This window comes from Plectrocnemia conspersa, unplaced genomic scaffold, assembly GCF_051122295.1.
Source record: "Plectrocnemia conspersa isolate PC_06_02 unplaced genomic scaffold, ASM5112229v1 ptg000012l, whole genome shotgun sequence".
Lineage (NCBI taxonomy): Eukaryota > Metazoa > Arthropoda > Insecta > Trichoptera > Polycentropodidae > Plectrocnemia > Plectrocnemia conspersa.
Window position 1 is genome coordinate 10,234,702 of NW_028277176.1, and position 23,188 is coordinate 10,257,889.

At 30.9% G+C, this 23,188-nt stretch overlaps 2 protein-coding genes across 2 annotated transcripts; both read left to right on the forward strand.

The window, feature by feature from the left end:
• On the forward strand, positions 1-12,250 carry LOC148228172 (uncharacterized). Its single transcript, XM_088199621.1, has 4 exons — positions 1-329; positions 10,926-11,426; positions 11,501-11,636; positions 11,712-12,250. The coding sequence occupies exons 1-4, from the start codon at positions 126-128 to the stop codon at positions 12,014-12,016; spliced, it is 1,146 nt and encodes a 381-aa protein (XP_088055747.1). The 5' UTR covers positions 1-125; the 3' UTR covers positions 12,017-12,250.
• A 2,474-nt stretch (positions 12,251-14,724) lies between these two features.
• LOC148228173 (proteasome subunit alpha type-6-like) lies at positions 14,725-19,528 on the forward strand. The gene is made up of 5 exons (XM_088199330.1): positions 14,725-14,850; positions 15,183-15,359; positions 18,834-18,989; positions 19,060-19,333; positions 19,400-19,528. Exons 1-5 carry the CDS (start codon positions 14,775-14,777, stop codon positions 19,455-19,457), a joined length of 741 nt encoding a protein of 246 aa, XP_088055456.1. The 5' UTR covers positions 14,725-14,774; the 3' UTR covers positions 19,458-19,528.
• The last annotated feature ends 3,660 nt before the right edge of the window (positions 19,529-23,188 follow it).

The window sequence follows — 23,188 nt, forward strand, 5'->3', positions numbered from 1 at the left end:
ACTAAAGTTTCAAGTGTCAGTTTTGAAAGTGCGTCGGTGTGTTGTGCGCGCGTGTAAACATTCCGCTAGTTCATCAATTGTCTTCGTCATACATGTGCTAAAAATACATTGTACAATTGATCAGAATGGCGTTTTCACTGTTGAAAGTGAAAAGCATATTCAACTCGAAGAGGAGCGATCGGCTCGAGGGCAGCGGTAGTCAAGAGCCCGAGATTGGATTCAAAGCCATCTATAACAAGACCACCAACTGCGTACACGTTACTCTAATAGGAGCTAGGCACCTGCCTTCTCTCTTCGGCCTGTCTTCGGCTAAAGGATATGTGGCCAAGGTAAAATTTTATTTACTATAGTTCAAAACAAATCTTAGCCTCGGTGGTATTATATTATACACGTATTGCACAAATACAGTTTACGTGTTGTGATCTGATGACATAAATTTGTTATGGGACATGGATGTAAAACCTTTTTACAAACAATGTGTCACACTTATTTCATATAAAATTAACATAAAATGTTTTTACTGATCAATATGCTCATCACTCAAATAACTTTGTATATCCGATTTTATAATATCAGAAAAAGCGGGCTTAAATTTTTGTACCGCATTTGTAAGGATTAGTGTAATTTTTAGTATACATATTTTTAAATACAATTGTTCGATTTTAATTGTAAATCATTCTAAAGTCAGTTCATTCTAATTTTCGAATCTGCCTTTAAATTACTCAGGATATATATATAATACAAATATATATATATGTATGTATGTATATTGCAAATATTTTTCAATGCTCGAAAAATGCTTAAATACTCCATTATAAGTTGGTGAAAAGCATTAATGAAGATTATCATATCTAATATTGTTTTATCTTTGCCTTGTAATTCAAGATTCCAGTCACTGAGTTTCAAGCTAAAGCTTGCTAAGATTGATAAATTAAATAACCACTCTTTGTTTATTAATTGTTAGTAATTAACTATCACCTCTATCAGAAAGGATTTTTATGTCTTCTAAAAACTAAAAACCTCATAAGGACTCGACTTCTGCTAAGCCAACAAACATTATTGTGCAACAAAAGTTCCTTGCCTTTTATCCTTGTTTTCTCATCTAAATAGGCGTCTCTGAAAGGCACTGCCTCGTATAGAATTGACTATTTTAAAGATAATCTTTCTATAATATTATCTGTACTAGGTCTCTTTGAACATAAAACTTTCAGTGGTATGATAAATAGTTTGCATTATTATCATCTTGCTTGCATATAAATAAAACCATTATTGCGACCTTCTCGAAAACAATTTATAAATGGGAAATTTTGTATGTGCGTATTACTTCAAAACATTATTCTTTTACTGAAAAATCTTCAAATACCATTTGAGTAAATTTCAATTATTGTGCAGTATTCGTCACATCAGTTGATTCATCAAATTGTAAAGAAAAAGTATTTCTCGAAAATTGTATATCTTCAATTTGATTAACAATATATTTGTATCTTTAAAATCTGATAACAATGAATCTGCAGCCGCCAAAAACAATTCTTTAATCAAATTTCCATCACAAATGCTTTTTTATTTTTAATTAATATTTAACATATTATCAAAGATGCAATGATTACTCTTAAATGGTTTATGAATAGCTTTTATAAACATATATAGCTGCAACGATAAATAACTTTTAAATCTTTAATTTTTGCTTGGCGTATTTCAGTATTTCTTGGATATTATGCTTCATATTTGAAGTGTATTGTCTGAAAATGTCGTTCGACTTTTCCTTTTTTCACAATCGCCACAGTTAATTATCATATTAAGCAACAGCATTTATCCCGAGTCAAAAGAATATTCATGTTTCCATTTTTCTTGGTAATGTCTTCATTTTTTGTTGAACTCATAAGGCTGAAAATATGTTTAAAATTACTTTTTACAATTACTTGTTAATGTTGAATACAATTATAATTAGAGGGAACTTTTCCGTGCGCGGCCCTGTTTTTAAACGTGTCAATTTACATCTGAAGTGTTTTTTTGAAATATTTGTTGAATTTGTTGGCGTAAATCGTAAGCAATCTGCACCTGGGCGTTGCTAGCCATGGCATGCATAGATTCGTAGTGAAAAGGTTATTAGAAAAAAACATGACAAATAGTTTATTAAAAATATTTAAACATCTTACGAATACAGAACGTTGCGTCCGCTCTATAAGCGACCAGCGAACAAATACGTAATTAAAATGCTCATAAACCACCGATGAAAAAAATTAAAAACATTGAACTAATAACTGAATCAATATATTAGAAAGATTGCTGAAGAATTTAGAATCTCTTTTAAATTAAATTTTCAACAAAATCTTCAAAAAATTGAATTGTTGAATCGATAATATTTTGATATGATACCGAAACAAAGTTCCGATTCGTCTAAATATATATGCTTTGCTAACTGAGACTAAAAAGCACGTCTAATTCAATCGAATATCAAGGTTGTTATTAATTGGCTATACTGTTTTGTGTGAGACAATCTGAAGAAAACTGATATAATTGTAAGCAAACTTATCTTATATTTGCACCACGATAACGTACCGACTCACTACTAATTCATTAGATATGGCCTCCTGTAGATAATGAAGACATTGAACGAACGGTGTTTTGTGCCCATACAGGAGTTGAAGGCAAAATCGCGTAATGAATTACTAAGTGAGTTCGCGTAATATATTTCAAAACGATAAAAAAAATTCTAAAATGCCTAACTTATAAACTTAATAAAACCTCGTCGCTGGGAATTATTGTTTTTTGTAAAGAATATAGATAATTTTATTTTATTTATTGATTTTATACTTGTATCGTTTGTTTGTATTTAATTTAATATTAATAATTTAAATTCATACTCTCGACGCCCCTGGCGATTGTCCAGATACCAGGACCTCACTACGCTAATATTGCGTGTTTATAGCTCAAAGTAAAACAGTAAACAATGTGATTTAATATACTTTTTGTCATTGAAAATGCATGAGAATCTACGCTTCTTCATACAAGGTCATTCAAACCGAGGTATGATCTCATCTGTGTTGATAAGATTTTTCTGATTTAACGCCATATTTTTCAATGTTACCATCGTACCTGCCAAACAATAAATGCATATATATTTTTAAATACAACAGAACCCCAACCCCTAAAAATGATTTCCGACGTTTAAAATTTATAGGAACGTTTTGACGCATATTTATTGCAATTTTAACAATGGATAATTAAAATTTAGTTTTTACAATTAATACAATTATCTACGGTTTTTTTTAATTTACATGTTTTTATTCTAAAGGGGTGTGACTTTTCAGCCAAGATATAGTATATATATATATATATATATATTCCAAAACGAAATATTAGTGAGTTTTATATTCTTTGTTCCGAGCGCTGGTGGAGCAGTGGCGGATGATCATTGGGATGGTCCTTTGAGGTCATTACTCGTCTCGACTCGCAGGACTGTCTCTAGGCCGTCTCTTCGCAGGAGCGTCATCTCGTCGCCGAATTGAACTGTCTCTCGTCTGATCATTCGATCGTCTTCCAGTTCTCTCTCTTCAGTGTTAGACCTTTTGTACGGTTAATTCGGGACATCTCCAGCGAATTACAACAATACAGAGATCAGTTGACTATTGTGGTACTTGTATTTTTGATCAACAAAATGTGTTTACGCCTTAAAAGAGTAAAATTTAATAGATGAACACATTCCGAAGGTTGATATCGATCGGTTGATCACCTCATTTTGAATCATCGTCAGCGTGATCATCTCTGACTCTCGTCTCGCATAGCTTGATCGTCTACTGATGTGATATTTTATACTATTGATTTGAGTCGCCTCTGGCGAATCACAGAACAGATCTTGTTTGGCCAATTGCATCGCTTGCATACTAAACCAATGAAATATGTTCAAGATGAACACATTTAAAAGTCATTAATGCAAGAGGTAGAATACAATAGCGGTTTTTACGGTGGATAGACGCATTGTTTATTGCATCCTTATGCACAAAATGGTAGTTTTTCTGTTTATTACGAGCGGATCACGAGCGTGCTAATAAGATCTGTTCAGTTACGCAAGTATTCTATTGTTATTAATCATTTTGTCAAAACACGGTGCTATTTCCTTTTCATAAGTTTGAAATTGCCGTTTAAATGACCTTGGCGCTAACTGCGCAGCTGGGTGGACCTCCCACAAAACGAGAAAAAATTGTGCACATTTTATACAAAAAAATATTCATAAAAAACTACACGCATAATAACATTTTAGTCATCGAATCCTTTAAGGTCGTCAGTGTCATAATCGGAGTTATCTGTAGTGTTATTAAAAGCTGTGGAATGTCAGTGTGATCTGTTTTTTATTTATTTTTTCTTGATAAATTTCACGATATCATCGTAAAAGTTTATTTATTAACACACCGACTAACCCTTTTACTGTGAACTTATTTTGTACTTCTTCAATAATTCTTTCCTCTTCCTAGTGCTGCTACGCCTACAAAGATATTCGCTAGTTAGCTCTCTCGCACCCCCTTACGAATAAATTGAAAAAGAGTTTTTTTTTATTTTATGTCTACAAAACATATTTTCAATAAATAAACTCCCTCTAGCCTATTATTGTATATTGGGTATTTTAAATAAATTGTTTGCGCATTTAATATGTTTAAAGTAGCATTTACTGCTTTGAAATGATAAGATTTGATGAAAGAGCTTATTATCAGCATAGTGTTGCAATCAATATTTTTTGATAAAAAAATAATAATATTTGTTTAATATCAGAAAACTGTTTTTGCTTCTGTAGAAAGCAAGTATAAAATGTTTACATTGAATTTATATATTTTTTTTAATTTTGGTTGATTAAAAAGTTTAGATTGTAATTGTAATGTACACATACAAGATGGACCAAAAAAATTCGTGAAATGTAGACAATCTAGAGATATTTATCTCATAACGAGCTATGTATATTTAATTTGTTAATAATTCGTTGTTAATTAAATAATCGCTACTCGCGATATTTATCGCCTATTAAGTAAATATTGGTTTTAACCATTAACTTATCTAAATTCCAAATATGATAGAAGTATACGTTCTTTATTCAAAGCCGCGTTTATCTTATGTGATAAAATTACTGTGGTGCGATATATAATTCATTATTTCTTTAAATTAGAAGGCTATAGAAGAATATAATCCTAAATATTTTTTTAATTGGAAAGAAAGCACTCGTTAGTCGTGGTAATATGATTTTGTGCTCAATTAAAACTGTAACTAAAAATTAGAACCAAATGCTTGGCATACAATTTTAACTATGTTTGAATCTTTATTTTAATTTATGGTTAGTTTTATGCATCAATAAATATAAACGACATTAAATAATAGCTGCAATAGAGAACTTCCTGCTTAATCTGTCGAGTTAATATTATACGAAGAATGCATTTACAATGCAATTATTTCTTAGTCATTTCTTTTGTGATGAGCTAACGAGAATATTGACTTTGAATAAATATGCATCAATGTCAATTGCATTGATTAGAATATTATAATAATTACATTGTGTTTTTTGCTAATGGAAATGTGCATTTTAATGAGTACGATCCCTTCTAACATAATTTGCAGATTTCTTGCACAATAGTATTTATAGAATAGATAAACGTATTACTAAATTATTATTTAATATCTTCAGATTAAACTTGATACATATCGTAAATACACCTTTTAATTCTGCACATCGGCAGTCTTCTAAAAACCTGGGAAAATAGCTAAACAATGGCAAATATTATTTATTCGCCACGCGTCACTGATAACAATAAATATTTTTACGGTTTTCATAAAGGTCGTGGTAGCATATTTTAACAGTAAAACGATTCACATGAAGGTGTGCTAGTAGATAATACAAATTGCCCTCAATTAATGACGCGTTGGTCTATACACGTGTGGGCGAAATGTGTGGTTCTCTAATTCAATTTTATAAGATATATAGATAATATATTACTTATTTCGTACAAAAACTTTAATATTACAATTTTACGGATGTTTCTGTAATTTTCAAGGAAAATTGAATAATTATATGACAAGGCAAAAGATACTAATGCGTATAATATATCTTGAAAAATTAACAATTCATAGCATCAAGTAGATATGCTTATAAAATATTCATAAAAATTGATCGACCGGTAGTTGCTATTGGTACCTTGTAGGCATAATAATGTTTTTACGTGTATTTAATATTTTTTTTAAATGCTAATGAAATATCATGGTATTCAATTATGGTTAAAAAAATGTAAATTTGTGTGAAACTTGCATTATATATATACTACGTGTTTTTTCTCGTAGCTTTGTCTACGTCACATTGTCTTAGTATAGAAGATCTGGTCGAATTCGTGACTGACACTGAATCGAAAGTGGCTATTTTCTGGTTTTTCTTAGGACGTCTTGGCCGAAACTCAGCGTAACTCCACAATTCAGTCGTAAGCAAAGTGAGTGTTGCGAGTACACTATGTTTTAAAGTTAAGGTAAATCTTCGTTCTTCCTACTCTCGGCCGTCTGGCCAATGCGGCGCTTCAGGGTGGAAACAGGCTATTAGTTGTTAAATATCTTACGTAACGACTATTATTCAAACAGCTGGAAATTTGGCAATACTGTAATAGATACTCCTTGTCACTTGCAAGTGTCTATATAATTGTTTATATCGATTTACAAGTGGTCCTAATACGCTCAAATAAGCATTCGGCACATGTGCTTGTATAACTATGGTGATTTAGCAAGTCACAAATATCTACAATAATGAGTACTTTAAACAAGTCAATGTGATAATATTTAGTCTAACGCTCAAAGGGCGACCCCGAGAAAATCAGCCACATTAAAATTTAATATTGAATCATATTTTCATTCTCTATGTATTTACATATATCGAATAAAAAAAACATTGTGACACTTCTCGGGGGCAGCAACAAAGCTAAAAAAATATGTTTGTTTCGTGTAGAAATGACAATGTATATATGTTTAGGTTGTATTTATGAATCACCACTCTATCGCCAGAAATAAAAGGGATAATACAGGTTTATGAATATTTACAGATTTTATTATAGATGCAAACAGAAATAGTTCAAGATTTAAAGAGTTTTAATGTTGTGGTAAATTATGATAATTGATGGCTTTCGAAAGTCAAACTTTTGTTCTCATAACTTACTAGATAGCCATTGCTAATACCGTAAATTTGGATAGAGATATGCTCCTATGACACTAAACTATATTTCTAAACAACGGAAACGTCATTTGAGAACATTTAATGAAATATTATGAATCTTAATGAAAACGACCACTGACTGGCCTATTTTTGCCCCTTCCTCTGAAAAACCCTGAAATGACGTCCCTGATTCTAAAACAGAAATTCTTAATCTACCAAAAAAAATCTATAGAAAACAGTCTCGAATCAATCCCGAAAATATTTTTTAAAATATGTCATTACAATAAAATCATATCGGAATACATTTTCACCGGTAGATATATATTTTTACCAGTGAAAATATAATTTATCTGGCAGGTGCTATTAAAATTATATGATTTCAACTTTCCATACGTAGTACATACTTATAATTATTTATTTAGGCCAAGTCCAAAATAAAAACTAAGCTAACTTATCTCTTACGGGAAAATAAGCGGAAAAAGTACAGACAGACGTCGCATATTGCTTCATAGTTTATCTGCACTTGGATATTACACTATGTTTTAAAAATACGATAGCCGTCCTTACCGATATTACTATGGACTTCTGATATAAGAGTGCTAGACAAAATGTAATCAAACCGAATTTGGTCAATAGGAGAATGCAAAAACAATTATCACTTATTATAAATCGTAATATTGTTATAAAAAGTCTAACTTCAGATAATATGCGTTTCTACTGCGATGGCACGAATTTATTGCTTTTAACGTGGACTAGTAATTTGACCAGAAAAATGCATGTAATTTAATGAAATGGAAATATTAAAAAAACAACCATTGATTGGCCAACTTTTCCACCCCACCCCCCCCCCACTCATCTCCCAACTGGAAAAACCTGAAATGACGACCCTGTTTTTAAGAATGTTATGCAATTTAAAAACCTAACCGATAATAAGCTATTTATTTAAAAAAATTAACGACTAATCTAACCTAAGTAATATTATGTTCACATAGTTTGAGAAAGTGTGAAAGTTTTAGTAGCGCAGACTCTATCGCAATCTGTTTTTATGCAACGTAAAATAATTAATCTAATTTCATTTCGCTTTTTGCTTGAGAATTTCGGTTCCGAAAAGAGTTTGTCACTGACTAGCTTATTATATTTTATTTTACACAGGAAAACATTAATTTGCAATTGCAATGTTTCTGCGAGAATTATTTTTTTTTAGTTTAATTAAAGATTAGTATATTATATTTAAAAACACTGGTTCTCAATCGTTGGTTAGACAAATTCAATTCGTTATATTATATTATTTTCCAGACGATTTTTTAATGACGGGCAATCGAATTCAAATTTAAATTCTTGGCCTAGTTCGTAGACATATGTATTAGTAATTACTTTAAATGTCTGACTTTTAAATACTAGTATTTGCTCTCGATAAAATTTCGAAATCTAAATGTTTTAATAAACATCTCGAAACTGCTCCTTAGGTTTTTATAATCAACTGATTTTTTAAATAAAAAAATCTCCCAACCAGTGTTTACATTAACTCGATAATAGCTCAAACATTTGAAAGATCTCGAGTATCAACTTATAACCCTTGTTTAATTACGTGTTGCCAAAATATATTGAACATTCATATCAAATATTATTCATAAGTATTTTTGAAAGAACTGTCTAAAAATAATCCAACTAAAAATTCAATGGAACGTCATTTATGTATATTGAAGAAAACGAACCAGTGATCGTTCTATCTATACCAAGAATGCGATGGCTCATTGGTTGATGTTTTATCGATGAATCAGTTTCAGATCAATCGGAAAGTGTAGTTTAATTTCAGAAAATAATAATATTTAAAAAATATAAAATAATAAAACAAGATAATTACTATCTCATACTTTTAATGTATATACATTAAAAATATGTTAAGATAGTAATTATCTGTATGTAAGATACATCTGTATCTTACATACAGAAATTTCGCGATATATTTATATACATATTATGAATGTTGCTTTTTATCGCGAATGATGGTTGTGAAATCAGGCGTGACCATTTTGAGCTACGTTACGCAATCATGAGTTCCATACAAGGCAACATACTTGTATGCTGTAAACGTTTTCCAATCCCATTCAACCGACCTCTAATAGATATATATATTATATAGAGAAATTGGAGCTTCATAAGACTAGGTTTGTTCATTGAATAGTATACAATGTGGCGTTTATTAGGATATAAGTCTTTAAAGTTTTCATTTAGTACAACTGGACTATTATAAATGATTCTGTTAATTGAATTTAAGTTGTTTTTATAAAAACATTTAATAAACGGTTATATAGAGGTTCAAGTGGCTACTAATTTTGTGGTAATAGTGAAAGACCGCAAAAGATTGAGTGAAGGAATGTCCCTAAATTTAAAGTCACATCGAAAGTAGCTCACCTTGAGTGTAGGAGTCGCCAACCAACCTAACTGAAATTCCATCATTTGCATTTTAGACACTTCTGGATGCACTGTTCTCTAAACTCGTTACTGCTTTTCGACTCCAGTAAAACCACTTCTATTGCTGTCTTAGGTATATAGCAATGGTCCATAACAATGAATGTTGGGCCGCAAATAATATTTTATGTACAAACGCGAATTGCAACTCAAGAAACTCATCATGATTTTGGTGTCATTCAAATATGGGCGGTTTGAACCCAAGCATATTTGTGAAAATCGTCCCTCTAACTAACGGACTACATGTTTGGTTGAATTTTAATTTGAAAAAAAATTGTTCCATGCAAAAAACTGTTTTTTTTTTTTTCATTAAAAGCCATATTTTTTTGTGAAAAGATTTTAATGTTTAAACGGCAGCGAATCTTAAAAATTCGAAATTTTTGATAAAGAAACGCCTGTGTTTAATTGGACGCCCAATATTTAAGCTGCCATCCTAAAAAATATATTTTTATTTTACTATAAGAAACTGTCAAAGTGTCTTAATGAAAAGATGTAGGTAAAAATTACTACAGAACTTGGCGTAAAGCGCAAGTAAGGTGTTGAGATCGCCGCTGCAATTAAAAATAATGCAATTCGGTCCATAGCGGTATCTAACCCATGCCTTTCTGGACTCGCTAGTTACGTGATCAACCCATTCACAGATTTAAAAAATAAGTAAAATTGTAGTACGTTTTAAGTACCGCCGCTTAAGGATTGTAAGGCATTTCATATTCGCTAACAAGTCCAAATGACACCCGTGACCTAGATATCATATGGATGATGTCACTTCGATATAATATTATTTTTCTATATATATTAGCCATGAAATTTTCATAGGTGTGTTCTGAAATTCGATCGTAACTTAAATATTTACTTAAACTTTGAGAAAGATTACCTATACGCAAATCGAACAATGAAACGCGTTTAGCTTATTTTTATTCTTATCGACAAAATAAATATAACATGTCTTTGAAGAATTTGCAGTAACTATGTGGTTATTTTACACTGGCGTAATTAAATATTCGGGTCCCCGAGAGCAAGAAATATAGTTTTTCCTTAAAACTATTCATTTGAAGAGAAAGTCCGGCATCCAGAATATTTGTTAATTAAAATTAATTAAAACAAGAAATTTTATGTTATTTTAAAAACTACTTTATTTTTTATATAGTAAAATAATTAAATTTTTAAAAAGCGCCGAGAACTTAAAAATCTTGGAAATCACTAGCTTAGTGTGACAAATTCTATATACATTTTTTAAAAAAAAATATCCAAAATTCTTACTTATGCCTTTTTTTATTTTCAGGTTAAATTATTTCCTGGCGATTTAAAATTCGAAACACAACTACAAGATACTTCTTGGCCTGTGTGGAATGAAGAGTTCAAGTTTCCGTTGAACGTCTCTAAAAATAACAAGAAAACAAACGAAGTAGCAGACATTTCGCAATTGTCCGGTCGATTTGTATCTTTGACAATATATGCTGTGTTAGAAACGAAGACTACAGACAGGAAACAATCTGACAAAAAAAAACAACCTGACGCTGCAAATTCCCATAAAGAATCCGAAAACAATTCAACATTAGCCAAATTCGAAAAGATCGTATCATCGTCGTTCAAAAGGTCTGACAAAAGCGACGAGAGCAGCACCAGTGCTAATGATAAACGACGGACAGTCGGAGCCGCCACTTGGAAATTTGATCTAAAGATCTTTCAAAATGACTTAAGAAACAATACAGTGGGCACTCCAGATATTTGGAGACCTATTGAACAAATTGGTAGTGGATTAGCACCTTCTCCCACTGCAATGGTAAATATACATATATATAGTTTAAATAATATAATTTTATAAACATATGTATTGATAATTTAATATAATTTTAGCAAGATAAGAAAGGACAAGTAGAAGTATCAATAACATACTCTTCAAGTGAAGATGGATGTAATGATACTATCCAAGTAACAGTTAATAAAATGAAGTGCTCAATAGCAACGATGCAAGAACATGAAATACATAAAGGTAATAATTATAATTATACATTTAATTTAAAATATTGTATATTTTTTAATGTTTCCATTGCATTTCTATTTTTAGAACCGCTCTATATTAAAGCTTCAATATCTGATGGCATAAACGAAAAACATTGGAAAAGTGATAGATTTTTCCCTACGATTTCGGCAAGATGGGACCCTAAAACGTCTTGTGCAAGACACCGTTTTGATTCCAAGAAACTCAGCAACATCATTATATACATTAGTTTGGGTTGCAAAAATTCAATGGCTATCAAAGAAAATCTTGGAAAAGTTGCTATTGGCGAAAAGGTGACACATTCCGACATGTGGAAAAAGATTATCGCAACGCCAGGATTGTCTGTCACTCAATGGTTACCATTCGAATAATCTAAGTAATAATATGTTTATTATGATAATATAATGTCAAAATATGTGCCTTTTTATTTGTTAAGTAATGTGTAATTCATAATTTATTAAGTAATTGACTAGAATGTTTTTTTGACGTTCTACTGGAATTTGAAAATATTTTTATGGAAAGAACATGTGTATTAATGCTTTGATTTATTTTATTGTCTGTTGTGTGTGCTACATTTTGATATTAAATATTTTTCGAAAAATGTTGCTAATTAATTATTATTTTAATTTATTTTGTAATTTGTTGTAAATATATTTTTTATTTTTGATATACAGTTTTTTATTATAACACCTAGTTTCATTTTTCGCATAGTTTCGACAAATAAATGGTTCTGCTTCAAAAATTCTTAAAAGTAAAATTTTAACATGATTTCACCATCTCTAGTCAAAACCATTTTAATAAATAGAGGCTAAGACAGGTAAAGTTACGAATAACACAGGAGTGACAATAGAAGATAACTGAAGCAAAGAATAAAATCAAGTAAATAATAAAAATGACTAAACTAGTTCTGAAGATAATAGCAAATATCGTTAAAAACAGCTAATAGACACATAAAGTGGCCACTTTAACTACAATTTATCCTTGAACTGAAACCATTGATTTAAATTTTAAATAAGTTTATAAAAATCTTGTAAATGAAGAAATATGTTTGTGCGAACCTTAGGCCGGTTTCACACGTGCCGGATAGATTCGCCCAGCGCCGTGTAGTGGGGGTGGTGTTGTATGGGCTAGTACTGACCATTTCAGACGTGCCGGACGAATTCATCTGACGCCAGCCTGATGCAGCCCATACAATACCACACCCACTACACGACGTTGGCCCGGTGCCAGGCAAATCCATCCGACACGTGTGAAACCGGCCCTACGGTCGCATTTTCAAATGGTTATAATCCGCCTAAAATGTATATTTATTTAATTTATATTAAGAAAAAGTACCTATTCACAAAATTTTATTTAAAAAGTTGCGTTAACTCGGAAGTTTAAATCAAAACGTCATTTAAAAATTCATATCGCCGTTCCGATTTTATAAATGATTATGTTTGATAAAATTGTGTGGTTGTATTATCATCTACCACAAACAATAAAAAAAATAAAACCATGCAATGTTAATAATAATATTATTTTAAAAAATCAACTTTAAACTGTTAAAAAACTATGCATATTAAAAACGTGTAATGTAATTATGAATCAATTTTAATGATGATACGGGCACTCGTGAAGATTCAAAATTCAATCCTGTCATAAGAGCTTTTCCGAAGCAAAGATGTTGGTATCCAGAATTAGTGATTGCTTACGATGTTTGTTTGTACCCTTATACCTTATACATTCATGGTGAAATGGCAAACCAAACTGAGCAAAAAACGGTCAGCTATTAAATTGGCTATTGCTGGAAAAACTGGTGCCAATTTTAAAAACGAATCTCTAAAAAACATTCTTTATAACGTCAGCGTGATGAATAGTTTTACAAATATTTCAACATATATTCAACAAGTTTTATCTCACACTCAAATGGTGGGCTCGACAGGTTCAATAAATAAATATTACTATTTCTTTCAGACTTTTTCAGCTTTTATTTCAATTTATAAATTTATGATTTTTACTTTACAATTATTAGTACACATTATTATTTAATGCACATTATGGTCTTATTAATTATATACGTTTATAACAGGGGCAGAATTACATGACTCAAGTCCAACAAATTTTAAATGCAAGTACCTATTCACAATTTTTATTTATCTATTTTTAAACTGAAAAGAGAATTTTATTTAAGAAGAGATTGCAACGGTGATTTGGTATATGTTTCGCTTCTAAACTTAGGAACTTGTTTGTTTGTCTATGGGAACTGTCGTTGACACTATGATACTCAAAACTAAATGAATTTGTAAATTTGTATTACAAAAATACAGTAATAACTTAAACAAATATATTTTTTAAATAACTAAGATAAAATGGAAACAATATTATTTGTAATTTCTTAGCAAACTTTTCTCACCCCTCTTATAACTTAAATTTAATAAAAATGAAATCACAATCTAAAGAGCTTGCTGCCATTGTGGCACTAATACTTTAGTTTACCAATAAAAACAATTTTAAATAAAAATTAATTACCCTTTAATTATTCAAAAATAATATAAAGATTAAACGTTTAAGTAAGTTAGATATTAGAAATTAATTTTTAACATTAAATTATTTATTTTGTTTACTCTTTATCTATGTATTTTAACATGATTTTTTTAATACAGTGAAACTTCTCGTGTATAAGCTCAGTAAATATTGTAATTTATCCACATTATTGTAATAATACGCCATTAACTATTCAAAACAAAATATAGTATGCGCTCGTGCTTTTGCAAAACAATAATTTAAGTGGCAAAATCTTAAAACGTATTTATGTAGCCAAATTTTGGCTACTTTCGAAAACGTTAGGTGCAAAATCATAAAAAAAAACCAGAATAAATGATCATAACAATCTGAATTCTTAGCGTGGTGCCGATAAAATTGCCATTATCATATATTTTTATACAAATATTTTTTTAAATAAACATAATTTCATCAAAATTATTAAAATAAAATCTTTATAAATTTAAAAACTCATATATTCAGTGTTGCTATGCTTAAAAAAATAAATGCGTTGTTGTACATCACGACTCGATAGCTCTGGCAACACTGGCATGACACTGTGATTCGTTTGCCGGTGAGCTAGTTTGTCGAGAACTCGATCGCAAAATGTCTCGCGGTAGCAGCGCTGGTTTCGACAGGCACATCACCATCTTCTCGCCGGAAGGTCGGCTCTATCAAGTCGGTGAGAAAAATCAATAAACATTCTCTCAAGATGGTTTGCTTTTCGTTCTTGTGGAATACATTCTGGATGCGAACGAACAAAATCTGACTATGACGTTCGAAATTTAAATATTGTAAAATATTTGTCAATTTTTTATTAAAATTATTTATAATCGAGTGAAACATAACCTCAAACATTAACCAATATGAAATGTCATCGCCTTAGACAAGTAAATTATTTGTGCATTTTATTATGGTCATGCCCGGCATTTATGTTTTTAAGTTTGTTGATTGTAGAGTAATAATTTAATTGAAAGATTCTCTAATTTTAATTATTTATGTTATAATTTTCAGAATATGCATTTAAAGCAATCAATCAAGGCGGACTTACGTCCGTCGCCATAAAAGGGACCGATGTGGCTGTATGTGCAACTCAGAAGAAAGTTGCCGATAAGCTAATTGATCCAAAATCGGTAACACACTTGTTCAAGCTGACCGACACCATCGGTTGTGTAATGACTGGAATGATTGGTGAGTTATACAATAGTTCTCCATAATTCATGGCTCTAATGCTTAAGCGATAGAGAAACCGTTAATTTAAATGAAGGGTTTTGCATCGCCCAACAAAAATTTGTCGCAGCCACATATAGAATTTAATATTTATTGTTCACTATTCATATTACCAATGGGTACAATACAACATTATTCTTAATGTAATGAATGGGTTTGATTTTTTAAACCAGTGCTTTCGTATTTGGTTTAACAAAGAATGTGATGAGTATTTTTAAGATGCTCGTCTAAAATTTATGTTCTAATTTTATTTTGTGTATGCTTCATATGAGAAAAAATTGCTTGCAAATTACATGCTCTTTAAGGAAATGTCATCAAAATGGTATGTCCACAGAGTGCAGGTTAAGGCATATGGTACTGCTTTGCAACCCTTTCCCTTAAATACTATCCTTCATAGAGTCAAATGAAAACCATAAAGAATTTTCATCTCTTAACCCTTTCATCTCGGTTGGTATCTATAAATGCCATTAAGAAAATCGCCAAATAAACGTAAAGTGGTCGGTATACGCTTCAATTCGTAGTTTTCGGGGGCGCCAGTTGACGATTTGTGATAGGACGTTTGTACAGCGAACTGTACAAAGTGGCCCTTATGAAATTTTCCAGTAGATTCTTGACGTGTGACGGTGATCCTTGTTGTCGTAGAATCCTTCGACAGTCGTCGATATTTATCCTCGAGCGCGTGTACTGGAGATGGTTGCTCAGACAGGTGGCTAGGTGTAGATCCGAGTTCAAAGTAGACCGTTGAGCGAAGATGTGTAGACTCGGATGTCCAGAGTCGAATGTAAATGTGAACTTTTGGCACCGCCTTATATTCCCAGTCGGGTGTGCAAAAGTATCCCCACTCCGCGTGTTGATTGCGGTGGCGGGGATGCGGCGTCATTGTAAAACACCTCTTAGTTTGGGTGCAAGGCTCAGCGGGACTTCACTTTCGCGTCTGCTGCGTCCCGGACGGTCGTTGATCTGAGTCGCTATAAAAGTACCTTTCAATTGTTATCAAACACGCAATCTGTATAATTTTCTATTCAGATTGACTTTTGAGTTGCTCCAACAAAATACATCAGGGACCGTCTTATCTGCCAAACAGGAGGCCAAGCTGTTATTTGCCAATAACTTCATATAGAAGCTCCATTGTCGATCCATCCTGCTAGAACCAGATGCTTGGATTATTCTCCATTGCTTGATTGATGCATTTGAGTGAAAATGAATTTGATCGCTTGTCATACGGCTGCTTAAAAAGTTGTTATTTTTTTAGTGTTCTATACAAACCGAATGGCATATCTTGCACCACTTAAATTTTATATGAAAACCTTTTAAGATTCAATCCACAGAATCGTGCTTATAAAAGTTGCCCACTTGTTCCAGAAAAATCTGCCACTAAGCCCTGCTAGATAATTTACATTTAATTTATTTCCTCACGGTGGTGTCCTATTTTAACAAAGAAACACTTTTTTGTCTTAGATGCTTAAAAGCTGTACATGTGTATCTAAGATGACCACTTGTTTTTTCCTCAAAATGGGACAATACTAATTTTTAGGTAATAGTATCATTCTACCAACGGATGGAGTAATTTCTACACACTTTATAGGCTGCTAGTAATCAGAGGGATAGGTAGTGCCTATCTATAGACTTCTAATATTTAATGATGGGGTCTGGTAGTATCTATCCACAAAACTAAAGCATTTTGTGCTGCCATTTATGAATCAATGAAAAATATTTCAATGCATAATTATTTTTATTGCTGCTGCTAACTTCCATGTGAGGGACCATCAAAGAACTCTGTGTTTAAACAGGAGATGATAGTATAATTTGATCGTAAATAATTTTTTAAGCATTGTAAATTATTCTTAAAGGGTGACAAAGCTATAAACATAAAAAAGTTCAGTGGTGCCCCTTAGTGTTCTAATCAAATTTTATTCTGAACCATTTTTTTATTGCTTATTCAGAGAAATGCATTAAAACATCAAAAAATCATAAAAACATGTGACACCCTACATTTATATCATGCTAAAGTTGATTTTAACTTTAGTTTATATTCAATGCAAATACACTGCATTTTTTGTGAAAGCAAAATCAATGCATTTCGTCAACTAATGCTCAAATCCAGCATTTTTTCTTTTATTTTATTTATATTCAGTTTCAAGATATTTAGTTTCAATCTTTAATTTTGATCTTATGTGACCCACATATCGAAAACCACTGATAAAATAATTTTAACATATGTACCAATACAATTCAGAACATTGATATGTGTTTGTTTTTTAATTCCTTATTATTCAAAAGTTTCATCATTGTTTTCTTTATATCTCTGTGTTGCACAAAGTTCTCGCGAAACGGCTCGTTTTTGCACATCACGCGACGAAAAAACGACCCGTCGGCCAAGTGGTATGTGTATTTAAGAAAACACATATTTCTTCAGAGTTTTTATTTTTTAATGAAAACAACAAGAATGAACACGTGAAAATAAATAATTTATGTGGTCTTATATTTTTCTGAAGAAAAATTTGCTTAAGTTTATTTAGAGTAGTTGATTTCAAATAAGAATGAAATTCTTGGCAGGTCTTTTTAAAATTTACTTTGGTAATTACCTCTTATGAAATGCTTTGAGGACTGCGACTTGCAACTTTTTTTGCTTGTCTATAACTTATTCACAAGAGAAAATATATTCAATAATTATACGAATGTTCATATAATTTAAATAATTGGTTTGAAAGTGTAAACAATTCCACTCAATGACTCTCGGTTGAAACATTCTCAGTGTTCCATTCTGAGTCCATAATAGTATCACTCTCTTATTTTAGAAGCCTAATCATTTGAGCAAAAACTCCGGTTCTTTTGCACCGTACGATAAGCGTAACCGCCTTCCGTCGCAGCAACATCCAGATTTTTTGAAGTTGTTGAATCTGTTTTCTTTTTTTAAATTAAGCATCAAAGCAGATGCAAGATCGGAATTTTTATGTTTTTCTGATTAAATGTTGCTCAATATCGCTGCCACCTCTATGGACTACGGTAAATTCTGTACAACACTTCACATCTGATAGAGTACTTCTTTACTTTATAAACGGGTATCTTGTTTGTAAGGTAACATTAAAAATGGGTTACTCTCTTTCTGAAAATGGGACGTTTCGGCGTCCCAAAGCCGTGCTCAGGGACAACGGGATAGGCTAACTAAATTTGTTGATTGCATTTAACCTCTTTTATGAACAAGATGAAATAAATCAAAACAATTGGTCTAAACATGTATTAGAATAATTTGAACTAACTTGCATAAAGAATGTCACTATTACATAAAACGATAAGAAAGTCAATATATGAGCCCAAAGCTCAATCTACAATTTATTTCAAAACAATGGTAATGTTATACAACTTATTCTTAGTTAAGCTTAAGAGTACTAATTAATTACACAAATATATTTATATTTGTGATTTTTTTTACAGCTGACAGTTTATGTCAAGTGGAACGCGCTCGTTACGAAGCAGCAGATTGGTTTTATAAAAACGGAGTTGAAATTCCCGTTGATGTTTTGTGCCGTCGTGTTGCTGATATTTCTCAAGTTTATACCCAAAACGCTGAAATGAGACCACTCGGTTGTTGTAAGTAAATATAATATAGCCAAAAGAATTACATACATATAGTTGATTACATTATTCTGTATGTTTTTAGCAATGATTCTCGTCGCATATGATGAAGAACGAGGACCATGCGTCTTCAAAACTGATCCAGCCGGATATTTCTGCTCATGTCGCGCCATATCCGTTGGGGTGAAGCAAACAGCGGCGAATAGCTATCTGGAAAAGAAACTGAAGAAAGAGCAGCAACTCGATACATTCGGAGCTATACAATTGGCTTTGAATTGCTTGTCGTCTGTATTATCAGTCGATATTAAACCAAATGAGGTTGAAATCGGCATCGTTTCTAAGGAGAATCCAAAATTCCAGTAATATATTTGTATTTTTATTTTAATATATCTATTGCTCCATTTAATATTGATTCTTTTTTACAGAATTTTAAGTGAGGATGAAATTGATGTTCATCTCAAGAGGATTTCAGAAAATGAATAAATTTTTTTATATTTAATTATAATTTCTACAAATTCAGCCTTGTAAACTTAAATAAAACTTTTTTTAAACAATTTTATAAGAGTATTTTTTACATTAATAAAAAATATGCATGAAATTTCGTAAAGCCAAAATCTGGTCTAAACTTGCTTTTAGTTATTGAGTTTATAGCTTTTAAATGTTCAAATTAAAGGTGAAAGTTGGATTGGAATTTTTGTTTAGTATAATATATAATCAAAAACACATTTGTTAAGAAATAGAAACCGATCTAAAAATAGTTTTTGATAAAGAAAAAATATTGTATTTAATTTAAGTAAAAATTGAATTACACTTGATTTCTCAAATATCATTGCGACTGGGGATAATATACATAATATTTAGGTCAAGGCCCAAAAATTATCCCATTATCCTAATGAAATCCTGACCTTGCTCCAACTGACAATTTACGATGAAACGGCGGAGACATTACATTGTAGCCCAAAATATAATTCCATTTCATTATTTTTAAACGTTTTAACTTGATCTTATCTTTCAGTCTTTTGAATATGTCTTAATTTCATCAGCATAACAACTTCTGAACTTCTTAAAACTGATCCTATATCATATTGACTAATAATGACTTGTTTTTGCAAAAGCCCTAAATATAGACTGCCTTATTTTTTATACTATAGAAAAATGCGCAAATACCCGAAGATACAACAAATTGCAAATACGACTCATACAATTCTACCCTTTACTGATGATTAGTTATCTCTACCGATGCAACGCTTCATCCATTCAAATGCGAAATAATTCACTTATGTTTCTGCAAGTTGTTTTTTTCACTAAATAGTTGCTTTAGCTGATGGACTGAACAGTAATTGCAATTTAAACACCATTTAAAATGATGTAGGCGAGTCTGGAATAAATACGCATAATACTAAGGAACTTTGAAAAGAAATACAATATTTGCTAATAAAAAATCTTAGGATAAGGACATTGACTCCACAATAAATAGATGACAGAGAAAGCTCTTGGAAATTTGTAAAAAATGATGTAATATATGTTTGAGTATTAATAGGTTGAAACTTTTTGTAATTATCGAAAATTCAGTAAGATGATACATGCATGTCACTTCAGCAAGAGTACAAGTGGACTTGAAGTTCGGAAACATCGCGAGTTTTGTAGCAGTCTTCAGAGTCCTTTGTAGTTATTAAGACTTTTTCCTGATTAGGTTTAGATTTGGATACCCAAATCCACGCATTTCATAGAAAATGTTGTACACGGTGTTCAGAAAATATACGAACGTGTGAATTCCTGATGAAGAAACCACACCATGACTTAACCACTACTTTGCTTTATAGTTGGCACAATACAGTTTGGACTCATTTTTTCGCTGACTGTCTAACAAATGTTCAACGTTTTGATCTTATCAATTCGAATTTAGATTCATCAGACCATAGCACCATGCGTCAGTCTTCAGTTGTCCAATTGTTATGCTTTATGACCCAGTCATGCATTTTCTTTTTACTTCCTTGGCGTAGCAAAGGTTTTTTGGTAGCATTGCATCCTCCAAGATTTGCTTCCCGTAATTGACATTGCATAGTTGACAACGAAATATTTTCAATACTACTATTTTTCACTAGGGAGGAAATTTATGGTACTCTATTTATTTTACTATATATTATTATATACTGATCTTGTTGTGTTGCCATTATTCTAGGTCATCCTGGACGATTTAGTCCTATATCTTGAATTTTTTAACCGCATTATGCATTGCCGTTTTAGAAACATTTTTGAGCAATGTGACATTGAGCTTTGCTCTCCATATGAAGAGTAATGATTGAAGCTCTTTTTCCAAGTGTCAGATTATTTTTCCGCCCCATTAAACTTGAATGTCAACAAAAGCTACGCGTGTAAAAGGTCCAATAGTTGGAATGAAACTATTATAAATTAAAACCGAAACAAACACTTTCTAGATTATGGTTTTTAGTAGTTTAGAATGCATGTCAATACATGTGCAGAAAAAAAATCAAACGAGTCAAAAATTGAATTAAGCCTTCACTGACGCATAATTAACATCTGAACCGCTTTAGTCACACTTATCCGCATTTACGACTCTGCGTAAAATAATAAATAGCGATTAAAAATAATATAATATTATGATAGTAAATATAAATAATAGCTTATTCTTTAATTTGGTAAATATATTTTTTTATTATTTAGAACAAATAAGGGTAAATTCGTGACATAAATATCATTGCATGTTTTGGTCTTAAAATTATGACCGGCAATGAAAATATACATATATAGTAATAAAATTATTATTTTAACATTTATTATACATATATACAGGTACATGTGTATATATAAAATTATTTACTTAATACACATACCAGTTCAATATTATTTAAACAGATAGATATGTATTTGGATTTTCAATTGTATTGTTACAGATATTACGTATTCAAACATAACATTTACAAATGGTTTATGGGATCGATTTTCTATAACACATGTCAAATTCATGGGATCGGATTATTTAATATGGAAGTATGTCACGAAATTTCAATTCAAAATTGGACATCTAGAACAATAGGCGATTGCGAAATAGACATAAAGATATTTTCTACTGATCTGTTAAATGACTCACTTCCATCACCTACTAAGAGAGTAAAATTCTTATATAATATTAAAAATACACTAATTTAAATAAATGAAAGAGAATTAAGATTTCTAAAAAGTATACAAATTTATATTTTGAGGCCATAGTTTATACTGAGAAAAACATTTTTCTAGTACTTTTTTCCTTGAATTAGAGCAAATGATCGCCACTATTCGCTATCCCACACTACACTTGCTTACCCACCTCCATGTCGTCATCAAGTCTATATCATAACGCAATTTTTCACTGAAAATTCGGTACATAATGAAAATAGTACTAATACCTGACATTTTTTTATCCTGAAATATAGTCGATTGCAAAGGTATAAAAAATCATTTGAATTAGGAATCGTGTGAAAAGCAAGTGCATATAAACCAGTGATTATGTATTACATATTATAACTATATTTTAAAACCTTAATCAGTGGTTTTTATTACTGACGTTGACTTTTATCGTCTCCATAAAAGATATGATAGTATTTATTTTCATTAATTGAAAACTATAAACCTTATGTATGTATATGAGTAATAAAAATCACTTGAATTCCATAATGGAGTTGCCAGGATTTATTTTAAATACGTAATATAAAAAGTTTAATATAATATTGTAATTTATTTCCATATAATGTTGCAGTTCGGGTTTATACAAAAAGTTTTTACTATTCATACACTAAAAAGCAGCAAATTTAAAGCCAAACTAAATATTCTTTATAAAAATATAATATTTACTAGCAGTAAAATAAACAGAAAATGACTATGTTTGTCATCTTACTGTTTTGAAATAAATCAAGGGTAACCAAGTGGTCGCCTGAAGACATTATATAACCTAAAGTAGTAATTATTTTATCGAATAAATATTCATATTTTAAAAATATATAATAATTTGACAGTAAAACACGTTTATTGAAGTTCAAATTATAAAAAATACTTGATTTTTTGGTCAAATTTGTATTCAAGTAAATTTTCAAGAAGGCTGTCTACAAATCTTCTCAAACACAGGGTATGATATATTTTTTAAAAGGTAGTAAAAACGTCGAAAATGATAAGAGAGATAAGCTGAAAAAACATTACCACTGATTGTGTAACATTGT

Coding starts and splice junctions, on each gene's coding strand:
- LOC148228172 (XM_088199621.1), top strand. CDS start 126: ATGGCGTTTTCACTGTTGAAAGTGAAAAGCATATTCAACTCGAAGAGG. Junction 330..10,925: donor CTAAAGGATATGTGGCCAAG/GTAAAATTTTAT, acceptor TTTTATTTTCAG/GTTAAATTATTTCCTGGCGA. Junction 11,427..11,500: donor CACCTTCTCCCACTGCAATG/GTAAATATACAT, acceptor ATATAATTTTAG/CAAGATAAGAAAGGACAAGT.
- LOC148228173 (XM_088199330.1), top strand. CDS start 14,775: ATGTCTCGCGGTAGCAGCGCTGGTTTCGACAGGCACATCACCATCTTC. Junction 14,851..15,182: donor AGGTCGGCTCTATCAAGTCG/GTGAGAAAAATC, acceptor TATAATTTTCAG/AATATGCATTTAAAGCAATC. Junction 18,990..19,059: donor AATGAGACCACTCGGTTGTT/GTAAGTAAATAT, acceptor GTATGTTTTTAG/CAATGATTCTCGTCGCATAT.